We start from the raw sequence: 18,551 nt of genomic DNA, 5'->3' as shown, positions 1-18,551 counted from the left end.
GCTCATCATTCATCCTTCCCTGCTGGAGAATAAGTGCCAAAGATAATGTAAACATATATAACTCATTCATTTCTCCTTCACCGCTAAAAACTGTCATGAGGTCGAACTCTTATAGCCATAAGTTAGTGTTTTAGCCTTAATTAAACTGCTTTGTGCACTCTCATTGCAAACATGGAGTCTAGTGTTGGATGAATCACTTTTACTGGTTTTCAATACAACAAAAGCAGACCAGACCTTCTCAGTGAACTCGCTGCCTCCGGAGGTAAGACATCGATTTTACCGTGACACTTTTAAGATACATCTAAAACTCTTTTTTTGTTTTATAAGAGCTCATTCAGTCTTTATTAATTGATGTGTGAGTGTGAACGCTGCTCTCAGGAAGAATGCATGCTTTTTTGAGCTATACAAACCAACAGACGATCCAACTCTGCACGAAACATCGGCCTCTTTTTTACAGATTCAAACTTTGAACTGCTCCAGGTTCATGGTGTGTGCAGTAATAAAGCCCATGGCATCCAGGTGATCAGGGTGACATGTTACTTTTATCACCACGCTCTCTCTTTTATGCCCTTGTCAGAGCCGTTAATAGCAGCGTGACATTTGAGGTATTCTCGAAGAGGAGAAGATATTTCCCCTGAGTTAACAAGTAGCTCCCACTACAATGTGATATACTGATAATCTTCATGATCCTTTCTAATTTACACTGCCCAAAGGACTCGACAGCCGCCTCTCCTCCTCCTCATGATGCCCATAATAACATCAGCGGGAACGTAAAGTCATAATTAGCGTCGGTTGAGGTCTGCTTGGAGGAATGTACCTGCCTGTGCCCTCGGGAGGTATAACTGGGATTGTAATAAGTGAAGTAAAAATAGAACAGGCAATTATGATGGATCACGGGTAGAGAGTTAACTTTTTCAATATTATTTCAAAGTTTACAAAAAGGTTAATCTGATTCTGCGTTCATACAATCATGCTCATGCTTATTTCATCTAATAAATCAGCTTGAAAGCAGCAAATTTGTCGTGGATTGGCTTTTACACACGTTTCCGAGCCACTTACTGTATGTTGTTTGCAGAGTTGCTTAGTGCGTTGTTAAAGACTATGGTTGTTGTAGAATAAATGAAAGTTGCTCCTAAGAAATAAGAGGCATGAGACTGGAGTTTTAAGTTTATTTCCATCATCAGTACGAGACATGAACCCTAAGACATTGCGATTGTGTGCATCCCAGTCTGATCCAGTCCAGTCTGGTTATGCTTCCACAGTAAGAAGTATTGTACCTCTGATGACGTAAGATAAGATAACACTGTGTCTGACTGTCACAGGGAGAAACTCTATTTTCCACAACAGTGTGAACATGGAACGTGGGACTGTCACGTTTTACAATCCGTGTACTTTTATAACTTACAATACATCTTATATCAGTGGTGAGACCGACCAAGTCCTTGTTTTTTAATTAGTCCAAGTCAAGTCCCAAGTGGCGCACAAGACCAAGTCAAGTCCATGTCCTTTAGTCTGCGTTTCAAGTCCTTTTGAAGTCAAGCAGCTCATATATTTGCAATGTGTCTGATTTTTGTGCAAGGCTCTTCTTTCTGGTCACAAACAGAGAAGTGGAGTGACATGTTCCAGTTTGTTCCTGTCAAAGTTAACACTGAAAGTAAATCTGTAAAAACAAAGACAAACACATCTATTTTTATTTCAAATCACAGCGTCCAAGTCCAAGTCTAGAGCCACTAAGTCTTAGCCATTTACGTTTACATTTAACCAAATACAATAGGAGGTGGACAATATGGTGAATATTGTTTTGAATATTGCGTGTATTGTTTATAGTTTTAAAAAAATGCGACAAAAAACTGAATGTGAAAAAAGTGATGTTGTAAACTTTCATCATGTGTCTGATAATTGGACCTCAACTAACACTTTCAACACATTTCTGTCGGCTTGACACAAACAGATATCGTTATAAATTAAGATATTCATTTTTCTCACTCCCGCCCACCTCGGGACCAACATGTGTTTGAGAAAGAACATCAAGAGCCTTTAAAAAAAAAAAAAAAAAAAGTAACCCACTTCATTCAACTCTTTGGCATTTCATTCAAAACTAAAAAAAAAAAAAAAAAAAAAAAAATAACCCAATTGAACCCACTTTCCCCACACATTAGTCACCTTATTCTGGGGTCCCAGTCGGTGAATCGGGACATGCCGATGGTGCACGGATATATAAGTCGCCCCTCTCGCGCGCGGGTGGGAGGAGCCTGTGGCAGTGGGACCGTGTGCACACAGCGGTCCGGTCCAAAGCGTCAGAGGACACGAGCGCCGCCGCTACACCTGTGGACACGTACTGGGACTTACCACCGGCACGACGCGGGTCCGAGTTCATTACAAGAATGAGCCACGTGGAAACCTGGCCCCGCATAGGCAAAGCAAGTAGTTTATTAGTCTTTTTTCCCAGCCTTATCTTTGGATGTATCTGCGCGTAACGATGCCCAGGGAACAGCGCGTTTCAGGTGCGTAAAAGGGGAGACGACGCGTGGACGCCTTTACCTTTCCCTCCAGTGAGCCGCAGGAGTCTGAAGCTGCCTTTATTTTTACTGCCTTTCAAGCCTTTGTTCTACCCTGGAAAGCAACTTTTAAGTGATGCCCGCTCTGTAGATGCAAAGGGCTGCTCTTTTACCCCGCTCTCCGTTCGCTTTGTGCGTCGCAGGATAAACGCGGCTGGGAATTACGATGCGTCTCCTCCTCGCGGCGGGCGTCTTCTTCTTTCTTTTGGCCGTGACTGGCATCGCTGAAGGTAGACTCCAGACTGGGAACGTTTGGGAGAAAAGATTCCACAGACTTTGATAATGGTGATGGCTGGATGTGTGTGTGAGGCTCTGTTCTGACTCTGATTGCAGGATGGGAGTGCAGCCCGGGATGCAACACGGAGAACGGGTTCTGTGAGAAGCCAGGAAAGTGCAGGTGCGTGGATTCAGCTGGATTCATCTCAGGATTTAGAATTGGAAAGCATGACTGATTAATGTGGTGGTTCCAGATTAAGTGCGTCTGCTTTCAAATCAGTTTAATTTAAATTGCTAAATCCAGAAGACAAAACAAAACAAGTGTATTTTTGTTGGGTGAAATGTTTCAAAGCATCATTTTCAATTTGGGGGAATAAAGTTAGGTCTTGTGTCAACGATTGACTGAAAAAACATAAGCAAGTACTATGCAAATGTATTGGTATTTTGTATTTGAATACGGAGCACGTTATGCAGTATTGGGGTGTTTTAGAAATACTGTTGAATCACACTTTATATTGATGTATGTGTGAGAAAAAATCAAACACAATGCCAACACATTGTCTTTATTTTTCACTGTAAATACTTGGATTTGGGTGGGGCAGTGCAGTTAATTGAATTTTAGTCTAGATTGAGATTCAATGTATGTCTAATTGTCAATAATCTGCTTTAATTTATTTCAAGTCAGTCTTCTGTTTGGAAGCGTTCGTATCTTGGAGGACAATATTTGACTATTTCTTGGTATTCAATTACTCAAATTAATTTATGTTCATGAAATCAATACTTGAAGACATTTTTATTTTGTTTTTGAAAAGTAAAGGTAGAATTGAAAATCAAAATGAATCAATACAAGGCAAAACATTCTGTGATTGTGCCAAATCACCCAAACCAAAGCCCTAGTTCTGACGCCCTCTGATGGTACATTGATGGCAATGGAAACATTACATAGAAAATTAGCAGCAATGCTATTGTAAACATGACACTAAAGGGTAGATTCTTAGTTGCAATGTTGATATAAGTGTTGTTTCATTAGAACAAGTCTGGTAAAGGCTGGACTCTCCTGCTGGGCGAGCTGTGTGGGGACAATACTGTAGCTGCTCTGTGGGTGGGGTATTAATAGTTCTGCTCTGCTCCACTTCTGTTTAGGTGCAAACCCGGATGGCAAGGAGAGAACTGTGACCGGTGCGTGGCGTTCCCCGGCTGTGTGCACGGCTCCTGTCAGAAGGCCTGGCAGTGTGTTTGTGAGGAGGGCTGGGTGGGCAGCCTCTGTGACCAAGGTGAGCCTCCTGTGCATCATACACTTCCCAGTGTTCAGAGAGCCTCTGCACAGGATAATCAGGTCACTGCAATGTTCAGTGGTTACATTTGTCTTTATTCAAGGACTCGGTGTAAAGGTCTGGAGTAAATGCAGGTGTGTCATTTGCATATGACATTTAATTTGGAAACTGGTATAGCTCAATGTATCCTCAAGCCAAGAGTGTGAAGGTCAACACCTCATCACATGGATCTGTACTGGACACTAGGAAGAGCTCGTCCCATTGAAGTCACTGCCTTCCATATGGATTTACAGTCTTACGGACTAAATAAATTCTTGTTTGTGTAAAGGTGTATCGTGTGCTTCGATTAGGAGGGAGGGGCAATCTGTTGTTTCCAATATCGTTATTCAATCCAATATTGTCCAATATTGACACATCGACACCTGCACCATTGACATGGAAACATCAGGCTCTGTATCCAGGTGTCATACCCCTAATGAGTACAAACAATAGGCTTAAAAATATTATGTTTATATTTACATAATCATGTTTTATGTGTTAGATATGATATATAATTTTGAGCCGATTTAATATATTGGCTCAAAAAATCCTTATCGGAGCATACCTATTAGTCAACTAAATGAGGCGAGGGCAAAATCTTTCAAAACTATCTCTATGATTTGACTATATATTTGACTGAAGTGCATTGACAAGAAACTTCAGAAAAAGGCAGAGTCTTCACAATTCATTCCCAGATCTAAAGCCAACACTTTCGGTCCAAATGAATCATTATAATCCCACTAAAGCAATGATTTGACTAATAAACATGTTGGTCAACTAAGACAATTTATTTTTTTAAATAAATATAGAACAAAAACACAAGAAACAGAACACAAGTTGAGGGGAAAAAAGATTAGAAAGACATGAAATGATAATTAAAGCACAGATTGTCTAATTTTCTTTCAAATTTGTTCATTTTCAAATTGAGTCTGAGGTGATATATATTTTTTTTTTCCCAAATTGAATTGCTAATGTATTCGTGTATGGCACATTTTATAAACAGATGGCTTCCAAAGTGCTGCACAGAATAACTACTATACTATAACTTAACACCAGTATTATTTAAAAGGTATGATCCATTCTTTATATCTCCAAAGCTAATCGTGTGCAACACCTGCATGGTCTTCAGTCCGTGGAGCCGGTTTGTTTACAGCACATGAAGGATTCTGTTAAATTGAATGGAAATTGCAATTTGATCGGTCGCCGGAAGCAAATCGCACGCAAAAAATGCTATTAATTCAGTAATTGACTCTACCTTAGGTCTCGCAGTTGTTCCTGTTTCAAAAGTGTAATACTGATGTACAAAATAATTACAGATAAATATGCGAGATGTGTGTGAGGGGCAATGGAAGTGTTACCTTTTCTCTTTAGTCAGAGTTCAAAGAGGTCTGTCATTTTGCAATTTGCATTTAATTTGAAAAATACATACCTATTTTCTTGATTGAGACTCATTAGCATAATTGATAACGCCGTGTTCAGTGATTGGACATGTAGTCTCCAATCCTCCGAGGGTTGGACCAATCATTTCCTTAGTAACACTCTGTCGCCGTGCTCCCATCATTATCACCTGATTAGCACGCTAGCGCACAGATATGAGTCTTCATTCAGGGTGACATTGGCGCAGTAGGTTTAATGACACACATCTGCCCTCCAGCTGAAGGGTAGACGGTTCAGTCCCAGTGTCCTTGGCCGTAGCGCCTCCCACTGGTTACAACAAGTCAAGAAAAGAATAATGGATTTAAAAATGGAAACGTAGCTTCATTGTTGTTTTGGAGATCATATGCGAAATTGGAATATCGATGGAAATTTCCGTCAAAATCGCTCAATGTTAAACCTAGAGTGATATATCGAATTTTGGATGATAGCGTGAATGTCGTCTTGGAGAGATTAAAACATGTACTATCAAGTGTATCTATATATATATTTTATAGTATTTCAAAATAAGGGTATAAGGTATTATTGTAGTACTCAAGATCGACTGTGTCTCGAGACCTTTTTTGACCTTGTGAGATCTTAGAAACTAACTGTGAGGGAACGTGTCTCGGACTTGTCTCGGCTCTGTTTAGTACATAGACATCTGATTGGTTGTAGACCCCTATAGAGGGTGTGGGCATTTTAAAGAACGCCTCTGTGATTGGAGGATATAAACCCAGCCTTTTTTAAAATGGTGAGATAAGGCTTAGTTTTGTAAGACTGTTAAGGTTGTCATAATCCTAAAATAATGTTGTTTATTATTGCATTTGGTTCATTTAATGCATGTTTAATGTGTTATTTATTTACACTACATTTTAATTTTTTGTTTTTTTGTCTAGGTTTATTCTTGGGTTTTGGATGTTTTTTTTAAATTGGTCTTGACTTGGTCTCGATCGGTCGGACATTTTGCATTTGTCTGATAGTTAAACCGAACTATTACGTTAAAAGACATGTTTAATCACATTTCTATTGGCTTGACATATCGTCTGTTTTATGTTATCGGGATATTCATTTTGGTCATTCTTGCCCATCCCTAAACCCAACAAACTTTGTGGCTTTGGAAAGTAGAACACGAGGCCAGACAGTGCTACGTTCAGTACGGCTCATTATTGTGAAATCCCATTCTTTCACTGGTTTATAACTTAATCCGTGCCTAAAGCGCTGTATGAAAGAGCTGAGATTAAAAGCAGCCCACACGGTCCAGGCCGGTGGTGCGGTTTGACCTCCTCTTACTACACTGTCCTCTGTCTTCTCTGTGCTCAGCTTTAAGGATGTTAATGGAGACTAAAGAATTGCTCTTTCCTGGTGCAATAGTTTTCATATTTCAAGACTGCTGTAGGTTACTAACCAGAAGTGTAAAAGTTAGACTCAGACATGGAATTGTAGAATCATTTATGTTATAGGGATCTCTAACCTTTTCCTCCCTGAGAGCGACTTTTACTAAATGGATTCTCTGGACCTTAGATGGAGTTTGATAGCTGTAAAACATAAAGTCTTATGCATATATTAGTGTATAATGAAGGGCATCTTAAGTGTATATTTACGTGATTATTTGAGGATCATATTTGAATAATTCCGATTCAGATGAATAGTTCCTCAATCCTTGGGAGAGCGACAGGTTGGAGACGCCTGGTGTAATGTAAATGCAGCTTAGTGACAAGACCAGACGTCACACTGTCTGAAAGTGTTCTTTACTTTGGAGTGTGAACTGTTGTAAAGCTGTGCACGCACCTGCAAACACATGCATGTGAATACTAGTGAGAGAGGACAGATCTAAACACCTACTTTCTCTTTTTGCTGTTTGATAATTGGATAATGCAGCTGCTAATGGAGGTGATGATGTTTATGCAGTAAATAAATCCTTTTGATGTAGTCATATTATTGGATTGATTCTATTGTTTTATTGTAATAATAAAACAATAGAGGCAGGGGTCTTATTTTGATTTGAATTGAATTACACTGTAAAGCACTTAAGAACAATATTGAGAAAAGTGCTTCATAAATAAAGATAATCATTATTATTAAGTAGGAATATAACGTAGTTGTGAGAAGCACGATTCAATTTTCCTATTAGGCAAATTGAATGAGAGGAAATTAAGAATTTTACCGTCTAATATATCCCAAATCCTCATGTGCATGACTCAGTATAAAGCTCTAAACACCTTGTTCTCCTGCAGACACCGTGCTCAGTATAAAGCTCTAAACACCTTGTTCTCCTGCAGACACCGTGCTCAGTATAAAGCTCTAAACACCTTGTTCTCCTTGTTCTCCTGCAGACACCCGGCTGTGCTCTTCAGGCCCATGTTCTGCTAACGCCACATGCATCGAGACCGGTGAGGGCGGCTACATGTGTGTGTGTCCCCACGGCTACACCGGGGACCACTGCCACCTGAAGAAAGGACTGTGTGCAGAGAACCGGTAATATGCTGCTTCGCCATTTGACTCTTAATTAGCTGCACTAATCAATAATGGCCGTATAGAGGCATCCACGGCCTCCTCTCCTGTTGTTTGCTATAATGGGAGCTGTTTGCTGATGATACATGGTGGTGCGCGCTTGTTTTCTGTTGCCCTGAAGATGCCGTAGTACATAAAAGGAGTCCACAGTGCTGTTGACATTTGCTGCGAGCTAGATCTGTGATGCTCATAGAAAGTGATACATTGATGTCTAGTGCATAATTTAAAGTAGCCTTGTGCTTGAAATCACAGCAAATATGTTTATTGTTAAGGTTGTTTCTCCAAAAGAACAATACAGGAAGAATGCTGTTCAATTAAATCAGCCCAATAGAAAGAGTAAGTGAAGGTGTGATACTGTGATTAATCATTCAAACTGGTTGAAAAAATAAAATACAACTAAATAGTCCTTTGCGTAAAAAATTGAAAAAAAAATTACGCAAAGGACTATTTGACAATAGGATGAGATCGCTGTCAGTTAAAGAGCCTTAAAGCCATAAAATGAATATGGCAAGTTTGTTTAGCCAATCCCTAACCAATAACTATAAAGTTCAACATTTTTTGGATCATAAATCTCCATATTTCTTTCAAAATCAGTGAATCTTCCAGAGTTGTCAAAGTCTAGAGCCAATGTGTGGTCGTGATTCTCTCCTTCTGTTTGCTTTGCCCAGGCACGAACAGTCCCATCCCGTCTGACATCTGTACGGGTGTAAATGTAGCGGCGTGTAACACTTTATGTGGTATTTTCCGCTTCTCCCGACACTGCCCATAAATCCAGCACAAACTCAATAAACTGCATGTTCGAGACGTGTGCTATAGATAATGAGGAGCTGTGTGGGGAATTTCCAATAATGCTTTGCGTGGATCTACTAAACAATTCCTCTTGTTGCTGTAATGAGTTCAAATTCATTCAGCAAAAGACAAATGACCCGTTCAGAAACGTACAATTTTGATGCAAACATTGTCGGCTGCGACTGACTGAGGGAGACGGGGAAGCAGCATTCTTTTGGCAAAACATCAAAATTGTGAACTTTCTGCATTGCAAACCGTGTTTTTTACGATTCGGCTTAAGAACTCACCAACTAATAAAAGAATCACATTTCAGAACATGTTTGTACAGAACTAACTTTAAGCTTTTGCCATTTGTACGCAGACAAATACAGGACTTTTTATGGAAAATGCCGATTTGATTGCAGCCAAAACCCAGTAAACCTCTTTTTTAACATCTTATTTCATCTTATAAACTAAACCATACAGATTACACTTTTACATTACATTTGAACCTACTGGAATCAATCTTCAGAGGTGACCCATTTCCAGCCAGGGCTAATCCATCCTCATCTGTGCAGAGAGATGGCTCTGGTCCTGGCAGGTCACATTATGTCTAGACCTTTTTAAAACCCCATTGGCAAAGACACAGAACTGTAACCCAATCTTCTAATGCAATGTTCTGAATGGAATATTTTAGAAAGCACTTACACAAAAGGTACTTATCGTTTCCCTTCTTGGCTGTCTCCCTGCCCATCGATATGTGTATATACTCTGGATTTATCTGAGCCTTTTGACTTTCCTCCCGCATCTCTGCAGCTGCTTGACGGACAGAACATAGCCACACACACACAACTCCTCCTCCCGCCCATAAATGTATACGAATGACTCCGGGGACGGTGCGAGCTGACACAGCCCTTCACGTTTGTTCTGTCAGGAAGCTTGCACCTGAAAGACTTGCTTGACGTGATGTAGCGTATACAGCCGGAGTGTCATATATAATTGGCAGTTCTCGTCTCCTTCTCGCCGTTTGTAAAAGTGTAATTACGATCCGAACAATGAGCGGCACTGGAGAATCCTGGGAATTCATATCTAATAAAGAGCAGCATCAGGGCTCATTAGTCGGGCCCCGTTGGAGGTGTCCCGAGCAGAGGAGCAGGGTGCGACGCTCCTGCCAGTGGCCGTGCCACAAGCGGCTATAATTACACCGTTCGCTATTAGAGATATTGATCATTTTAATCCAGGCGTTTCATCAGGGCACGGAGCTTCAGACGGACACGGGGCCGATCGATGCTGTGTGGCAGTCAAACCGAGCTACACCCTTCCTATTGCTAAATGCTCCTTTTCAATACACCAGCTTGTCGGGGATGGAATCAATACAGCCATATTCATAAATGTAGCATCATGCATGAGGCGTAGAGGAGGAAACGCTGCTGGAGCAAGTCGGCTTTATTTGTTATTTACAGCGTGCTTTACAGAACGATGCTGCTTGGTCATCACACTTTTATGTTCAGGGTTTGTGCTCCAGACAATAGTAAAAAATCCAATTCTATTTCAATAACACAGAAAATGCTAGAGAATGGACAAATTTAAAAGCTGTTTCAGGAGGCAATATTATGAATTCATATTAAAAGGAAGGAAACATGCTCAAACCTTTCAGGAAATGTATCATTTAGTCTTATTTATGTGATTTAGTGTGAAATAGTTTAGATTCCAGAAACTAGGGGGGTTATTTTTGAATTTTTTGGACAACCCTTGTCTACATTAGTGAAGAGCACTTTACTCAAAAATGTCTCATCAAATCAATGAACTGGGAATGCAGATTAAGCCAATTTAATCCTTTTTATGTCTATCTGTGTCTAGTTAAGCTGGAAAAGCACAAATATATCTTAATTCTTTGATTTAAGAAAATAAAAAAGTGAAATTTATCATCTGGAAAAATACAAACTTGACTTTATTTATTTATTTATTTTGTATTTATTTGGACGTTGCACAATAAATGTATTACACAGACCAGAGATGAAAACCTGGAGACATATTCTATAAAATGTACTTTTATGAGCTTTAAAAATGGATTTGTCAACGTTTCATCTTGTAAATGAGCACATTCTGTTTCCCTCTCAGAAGGTGGAGTGTGAAAGCAGAACTTCTGACATTGCACCTTATCTTCATGTAACTGAAAACCTTTATCTATTGGAAACTTGTTAAAAAAAAGAGCCCCGTGTGATACTTTGGAATGAGATATGTTTTTCTCCTGCTTCACTTTTTTGTCAAATGAAATAAAATAGATTAAAGCTGCACTAGTGGCCATATATATGCATGAATGTACTAGCAACGTGCCTTATGGTTTATGAGAGCTTGGAATGAGTCAGATAGATTTAAATCAACTCTTCCTCTTTTCACAGTTTAAAAATCTTGTACTCCAGCTTTAACCATGTTTCAAAAGTGTTAGATCCTCATCATCAGCTTTTCAAACTCTTTTTGATAATCCTGTTGTATTTAAGGCTTGACTCTTACTGTGAAGAGTTATGCACAGGAAGTCAATGGGCCCTGACTCTTTTTACTAAACCATTTTAGATCAATAATGCGGTTTACAATGAACAAAATGTGAAATAATGCTTGTTTTTGTTATAGTTGAATACTTAATAGCATGTGCCTGTTAAATGACAGTCGAGCTAACTGAACTCCCTTCAGACTCCTGCCCTGTTTGTATTTGTGCTGCTTTGCCTGTTACACTGGTTCACACTTGCTGTTCTTTCTCTTTAAATGGTGACTGGAGCCGAGCGGGGCCCTCGCTGCTGTCAGGCTCCACTCCAAATGACAGTGTGATATTTACAGACTTTTCAGAACACGCTGTGAGCATTGTTTCTCCCAAATGCTTCCCCCGGCTGTTGGCTGTATATTTCTATTTCTTGCATGAGGTGGATATAGTGAGCAGTCGAAAAATGTACGCTTGGATTCCAGACAGTTTTGAAAGAGATGTCCGTATTATTAGTTAAAGGTGTAATATGTAATGCATTCATTCATCTGGAGAAGGAAACAAACATGCAAAACAACAAGGAAGGCATTAGACAAACTACACATTTCTGTCATTAAGTTACACGTCACGTTAAGTGAAACGACAGATATATATATATATATAGTGCTCTTTCTCTTTCCGACATTTAGCCCCACCCCTTTTCTACAGTACAATAAAATTCAATTAATTAAATCTCCCCAATAGATCAACGCGGGCGTGACGTCAGAATATTAATGAGCACTACAAAAGTCCCGGATGACATTCAAGCCCGCTCAGGCCGTCAGGGAAATAACATGGGAAAATGGCAGAACCACAGCGACTAAGACGAAAGATGACGTCCCAAGAGCGAAACTGAAACAGCATAAAGTAGAGGACCATTCTGAACTAGTTGAAGCGATGTTTACCGTGCAGAGCACGTCGTATTAGCGGAAAGAAGGCTGAACTTGTAAAAAAGTATATCCGGGCTTTCAGCGTCTTCATCTAGACTCTCTCTCCTCAGTTCACAACAAGTCAGATTTTTAAACATTGCGACATGGCATTTGTGAGGCTTTACTGAATAAAACTGATGTTAATTCTACAACATACGCAGAACACGGTAAACTTATATCCGGGGCCCCATTACTCGAACTCACCTGTTCGTTGCAAGCGGTTGGTGGTCAGATGTTGGTCCATGTCCTCCTACAAAGTGTCTTGAACAAATGTAGGTGCTCCTAGTTTTCCTGACGTGGAAATGTTCTTTTGGTCTGCCACATGCCCGTATCCACAAGTGACATTTGTCCCTTTTCCTCGTCTGCTTCGGTAAGGGATCACCTCAAAATGGGTTGAAGCTCGTCAAAAGACGAAAGACTGGCTTCACATAAAATGTTAACGCGTTGATAAAACGATAGTAGTTTGATAGACCCTGCTCACCTCTAGTGAACATCTCTGAACATCCTTTGGTAAGTTTATCAGTAGAAGTTATGAATTCTCCAAATAATGTCACCTGTTTACTCAATCCACATGGTCCAGCGGGGCGGGTGCTCCCTCGCGCTGGCCACTGCGCGGCGACGTCACATTCGGCCGTGGAGCGCTATTCTAGATCCTTGTATGATAGAATCTGCACACACTTCACTAACTTCTTTAATCCAGTTTTAACTTTTCCCGGGGCGTCCTGGCCAAGAGGCAGCCAAGTTCATGCATACAAACAAACAACATTAAAATAAAAGGTTCTGAAAAACATTTGCACGTTATTGATGAAGTCTCCCATGATTTCAACTTTGTTTTAAAAGCATTTACTGACAGGAAGTCTGAGTCTATTTCCAGTCTTTCTGCCACATGTTAAAAGCTGAGAGGACAAAGGAACAGGGATTGTTTGATTATAACAAACAGGAATCAACACGGAAGGAAAAAATCCAGTTTAAGGGTTTCTATGTGCGGTTTAAAAGTGAGGAAGTCACCGAGCTATTTGTGTTCATAAATAACTTGTGACTTTCCCTTGAAAAGTGGAGACTACTGGAACAAAACATTAGAGGAGTCTGAACTGAAGAAGTGCATGAACTACAAACGCTTTGTGCAGGGTTCTAATGAGCAAGAGATGATCATAGTAAATAACTATCCTCAACATAAAAATGCATGTTCGAGATATTTTGACCCAAGTCCTTGATGTATGAGATAATATGAAGGACCCAAAAACTGTGCCCTGTGGTACTCCATGTGGACGACAACAAAATCAGAACATAGACCCTCATATAGTAGAATATAGAACATTACAACAGTATGCTAACAATCCTGATGTCAGTATCTTTTCACACTTCTATGAAAAGTGAAGCACAGTCCTGTTGTCCTACTACCTTCATAATAGCATGGATACTATAGTACTATAGTACTGTGCTTTTTTCTGAAACCTGCTCAAAATTTGAAAAGATGTCATTAGACTACAGGAACTCAACTGATCACAGACAAGAGATTCCAGAATGTTCGATAAAACGCTTGGATACATCTTGTCAGTGGCAGTGCAGAGGAGGAAGCAGCTCTTTGGGGGGTTTTAGTTCGTCTCAATCCATTCAGGGATCATTTCAATCTAAAGTGCTGAGGTTTCAGCTTGTTAATGAGGTTAAATACAGCAGATTAGTCTAATTAGAAATCGATAACGGCAGCGCTCAGACTTTTCAGATTGTTTCATTCACATTTGACACTGTAATAAGGATAAATAAGGCCTAGATTCACTTGTCAGAACCTTTAGTGTTGGTTTACTTGGTTATTAGAATGAGAAGGGAAAAGAGGACAGAAGAGCAGCAGCAGCAGCAGCAGCAGCAGCAGCAGCAGCAGGAGGCTTTAGATCCTCATCAATACAAATCATTTATATTGTTCACCAAAAGTTCTGAGAGAAATGACATTTAACATTCAGCTGTGACATCAGCAGAGTTCTATGGAAGGTTCGGATTAACTGAGCCCTTGCCTATGTTCTGTATGTGGTATGATATCTCCATGGAGACGAGCAGTGGCCCCTCCAGGCCCAAAGGTCACATCAAATAATAACAATGGGTTCAGTATTACACACATATTTTCAATTTAGATATTTTAAAATCTGCTCACTGTAAGCCTAATACAAGATTGGCTGTGTCCTGCTTCAGTCCTCGTTTAGTGCTGTTTCAGTCCTCGTTTAGTGCTGTTTCAGTCCTCGTTTAGTGCTGTTTCAGTCCTCGTTTAGTGCTGTTTTAGTCCTGTTTCAGTTCTGGTTTAGTCCTGTTTCAGTCCTGGTTTAGTCCTGTTTTAGTCCTGTTTCAGTTCTGTTTTAGTCCTGTTTCAGTCCTGGTTTAGTCCTGTTTCAGTCCTGGTTCAGTCCTGTTTTAGTCCTGATTTAGTCCTGTGTCAGTCCTGGTTTAGTCCTGGTTCAGTCCTGGTTCAGTCCTGGTTTAGTCCTGTTTCAGTCCTGGTTCAGTCCTGGTTTAGTCCTGTTTTAGTCCTGATTTAGTCCTGTGTCAGTCCTGGTTTAGTCCTGGTTCAGTCCTGCTTCAGTCCTCGTTTAGTGCTGTTTCAGTCCTGGTTCAGTCCTGTTTCAGTCCTCGTTTAGTGCTGTTTCAGTCCTGGTTCAGTCCTGGTTTAGTCCTGTTTTAGTCCTGCTTCAGTCCTCGTTTAGTGCTGTTTCAGTCCTGGTTCAGTCCTGTTTCAGTCCTCGTTTAGTCCTGTTTTAGTCCTGCTTCAGTCCTCGTTTAGTGCCGTTTCAGTCCTGTTTTAGTCCTGCTTCAGTCCTCGTTTAGTGCTGTTTCAGTCCTGGTTCAGTCCTGTTTCAGTCCTCGTTTAGTGCTGTTTCAGTCCTGGTTCAGTCCTGGTTTAGTCCTGTTTTAGTCCTCGTTTAGTCCTGCTTCAGTCCTCGTTTTAGTCCTGTTTCAGTCCTGGTTTAGTCCCGTGTCAGTCCTTGTTTAGTCCCATTTCTGTTTTTGTTTTGTTTCGTTCCGTTTCAGTCCTGGTTTAGTTCCGTTTCAGTCCTGGTGCAGTACTGACACTGTGTGGCATTGTCTCCAGGGAGACCAGCAGGCAACACCACCTGGCCAAGTTACAGGTCAGATCAATGGAGTGGTGTTGTTCACGGTACCTGCGGGTGGGAGACCTGAAAAGTTACCCACTTTTAATTAGCATCTTACTGGAAATGTTAGAGGCGCGTTGCATCATTTCTATAGGGGAAATCTGCCCAGTTTACTGTATCAACTGCCAGATTTATTTGGAAACGATAATGTTCTGTTTATTGGCTGAAAGTGTGCCATCTCTTTGGGGTAAATTTAAGTAAAAGGAGTCTGCTTTCATGCCAGATACTATCTGTGTATCATAACAATTGTTCACAGCAGACATGGCGGCTCAGGGAGAGTGAAATCTTGGCTTATGCCCAGCTGTCTTTATAAATAGCTGATCACTGGGTGGTATGTAAATGCTGCATCTAGTATCTTTTCACAGAATATTGTACAGCAGAACTAATAACGGTTTAACAAGCATGTAGTTGCTCATGTATTTCTTAGAACTGTGTGTGCTGTTAGATGTTTGCATCGTAGGAACATATAACCCTATTATCATTTTGATCTTGCAAATTATAAAGAAAATGTAGATCAATAGAGCGGATTGTTTAGTTGTGTTTGTAGTGTCTCTTTTAAACCTGCTCTGATTTTTAAATTAAAGTGTTGTGTATGGTTATGTTTCACTAGACTTGCTCAAATTGCCTCTATTATTCAGCCTAAGAATTGATCATGTTTCAATAAAGCTTTTGATTTCGATATGCTTTCAGATACAGGTCTATCGACATCTGTCATAGGCAATAACACACTTTGAAGGGTGTTATATTGTAACAGAAAATATCAACATAATACTATAATATTGACTCTAATAAGTAGAGTCAATATTATAGTATCCTACCATAAAATAACTTTATGGTAGGATGATTTTCAGTCAAACCTTTTCTAAATGTACAATATTGATTGAAAAAAGTCATTGTACTAATAAAATAACAAACAATTACACACAAATGCAAAGGAAATGTACACATGATAAATATTAAGCTCACAAAATGAGGGCTGAAACAAGTTAATCAATTAATTGGAACTAATTGATTATTGAAATAAAAAAATCGTTAATCGTAATGTACAGTGTCCACAACATGGAATGTGCAGAGAGGAGGTTTTATGACTAAATCAAAGCATAAAATACTTCAAAATGACACAGGGAAAGTGCACATTTAGTGTTTTTGACGAAAAAACATTTGGTTTATAAATATTCTCAGTCAGGACATCCTCAGGCTGCCTCGTCTTTGATGAATCTGGGTCAAATTGAGTAAAAATCTAATATTTACGGGTATTTTGCATTCTAAACTAAATTCAATTACAACTAATTTGATTAATCAAAATAATTATTGTTAGATTAATCAAGTAGCAAAAATAATTTCTTAAAGCTTTAAATTATTGAACGATAAGTGGATGTAGTTGTGACAGGCCTAAATAACTGACTTAGTCTGGAGGTATTTTCTCTACACAAATTGTTCCAATGTGATCGGAGACATCCAGCTCATTAGAAGTCCACAAAAAGCCCTGAGGTCACGATGTCAAGCGGTAGAACTGCCTGTCAATACGTCTTAGGTCCCGAGCACCGCGGACCTGCTGTGACCCCAAAGTGCGGCGCTGACCTTGTCCTCTGCTGTCCTCAGATCCCCCTGTCAGAGCGGCGGCGTGTGCACGGCGGTCGACGGCTCCCCTTTCTTCTCCTCCTGCGTTTGCCCGTCCGGCTTCTCCGGAGACTACTGCGAGGTCAACATGGACAGCTGCCAACCCAACCCCTGTCTCCACGGCGGCACCTGCACCAACCACGGCCTGGCCTTCAGCTGCCAATGTCCGCTCAACTTCACCGGCTTCACCTGCAACGACACCGTGAACCTGTCGCCGTGCGCCGGTCAGCCCTGCGCCAACGGAGGCACGTGCGTTGGACAAGCCGACGGGACGTTCCGATGCGCTTGCCAGAAGTGGTTTGCGGGCCCCACCTGTTCCCTCCAGCACAGACCCAGAGTGCGCGCCAAACCCGTGGTGCCAAAACCAGCTGTGGACCATAGGGTTTTTTCTCTCACCCCTCAGCACTACTCGCTCCCGGCTCACGCCTTCCACAAGCTCCTTCGCCCGCCGGAAAGGGACCTCCTGAAGATCACGCTGAAGGAGACCGTTCACGCACAAGGGGTCCTGGTCACCCACGGGCAGCTGGTGTGCTTCGGCATGCTAGCCCTGCTCACCTGCCTGGTCATCCTGGGCACAACGGGCATCGTGTTCTTCGGCCGCTGCGAGACGTGGATGGCCAACGCGAAGTACAGCCAGTTGGTGCGGCAGCAGCGGGAGCACCTGCTGAAGGAGGCGGGCAGCGGCGGGCAGGACGAGCCGGAGCACTCGGTCAACATCATCCTCCCCGAGAAGATCCGCCTGAGCAGCTTCAGCCGGCACTACACCTCCATCTGAGCCTTTGGAATGGGGCCGATGTCAACGCAATGTCACTTTTCGAGAAGCATTCTTTGTCTTTGTGATTGCAATTGATTTGAGACCTTCAAATATTAAAGGGGACATATTATGCAACATCTTTCTTTAATCAGCTTTTTAACCTTGTTATAAAAACGTTTCCTCATCATTAGTTAACTGTGCTTGGTTTAATGCATCATTGATTAATCCTTGATTGTCCCACACCTGAGGCTCAAGTGCTCAGAAAAGTCCTTTATTCACCTACCCCCTATCTCCGCCCATGTACTTAGTTGCGATCATTTGAGAAATTAAGAGTCCAAGTGATACATGTAGGTTTCTGAAAAACCACATTCCGACAATAAAAACGTGTCAATGACGATCCAACGCTTGCTGCGGTAAAATGTCACAAAGAGGCGGAGCTTATCAGGTTTAAAAGTCAATTAGCTTTTTTAGATTAATGTTGCATTTTACAATGACCAAAATGTAAAATGATGAGCTACATATTTTAGACTTTTTAATACTAAGTGCATGGAAAAAAGCATAATATGTCCCCTTTTATTCCAGGCACAATTGTGATACAGAAGTGGGTAGTTCCATCTTTTATTCCTTCCTGAGTGATATATTTTACAGTGTAACTCTTGAGTAGAATTGTTGGTTTCTCTTCCCACTCAGTAAATCTATAGTGACAATATTAAATGATTTTGAGGTACTACTTCTGGCACTACTCCTTCAAAAATGATTGTTTTTCACATTTTTGGATCCATCTTTTGAATGTGCATATTTCCAACTATATTTG

General features: G+C 40.8%; 1 protein-coding gene across 1 annotated transcript; it reads left to right on the top strand.

Moving 5' to 3' along the window:
- The first annotated feature begins 2,696 nt into the window (after window positions 1-2,696).
- Window positions 2,697-17,805, top strand: dlk1 (delta like non-canonical Notch ligand 1). The gene is made up of 5 exons (XM_072458120.1): window positions 2,697-2,788; window positions 2,892-2,955; window positions 3,918-4,048; window positions 7,837-7,978; window positions 16,966-17,805. Exons 1-5 carry the CDS (start codon window positions 2,725-2,727, stop codon window positions 17,756-17,758), a joined length of 1,194 nt encoding a protein of 397 aa, XP_072314221.1. The 5' UTR covers window positions 2,697-2,724; the 3' UTR covers window positions 17,759-17,805.
- Window positions 17,806-18,551: the final 746 nt, after the last annotated feature.

This window comes from Eucyclogobius newberryi, unplaced genomic scaffold (assembly GCF_026437365.1).
Source record: "Eucyclogobius newberryi isolate DKJ021-1_F unplaced genomic scaffold, fEucNew1.0.hap1 SCAF_21, whole genome shotgun sequence".
Classification (NCBI taxonomy): Eukaryota; Metazoa; Chordata; class Actinopteri; order Gobiiformes; family Gobiidae; genus Eucyclogobius; species Eucyclogobius newberryi.
The sequence above is the reverse complement of the archived record's forward strand: the minus strand, read 5'-3'. Positions and strand labels throughout refer to the sequence as shown.

Excerpts from the sequence above, each read along its gene's own strand:
- dlk1 (XM_072458120.1), top strand. The coding sequence starts at position 2,725 with ATGCGTCTCCTCCTCGCGGCGGGCGTCTTCTTCTTTCTTTTGGCCGTG. Across the intron at positions 2,789-2,891 it reads CGTGACTGGCATCGCTGAAG|GATGGGAGTGCAGCCCGGGA; the intron begins GTAGACTCCAGA and ends CTCTGATTGCAG. Across the intron at positions 7,979-16,965 it reads GGACTGTGTGCAGAGAACCG|ATCCCCCTGTCAGAGCGGCG; the intron begins GTAATATGCTGC and ends TGCTGTCCTCAG.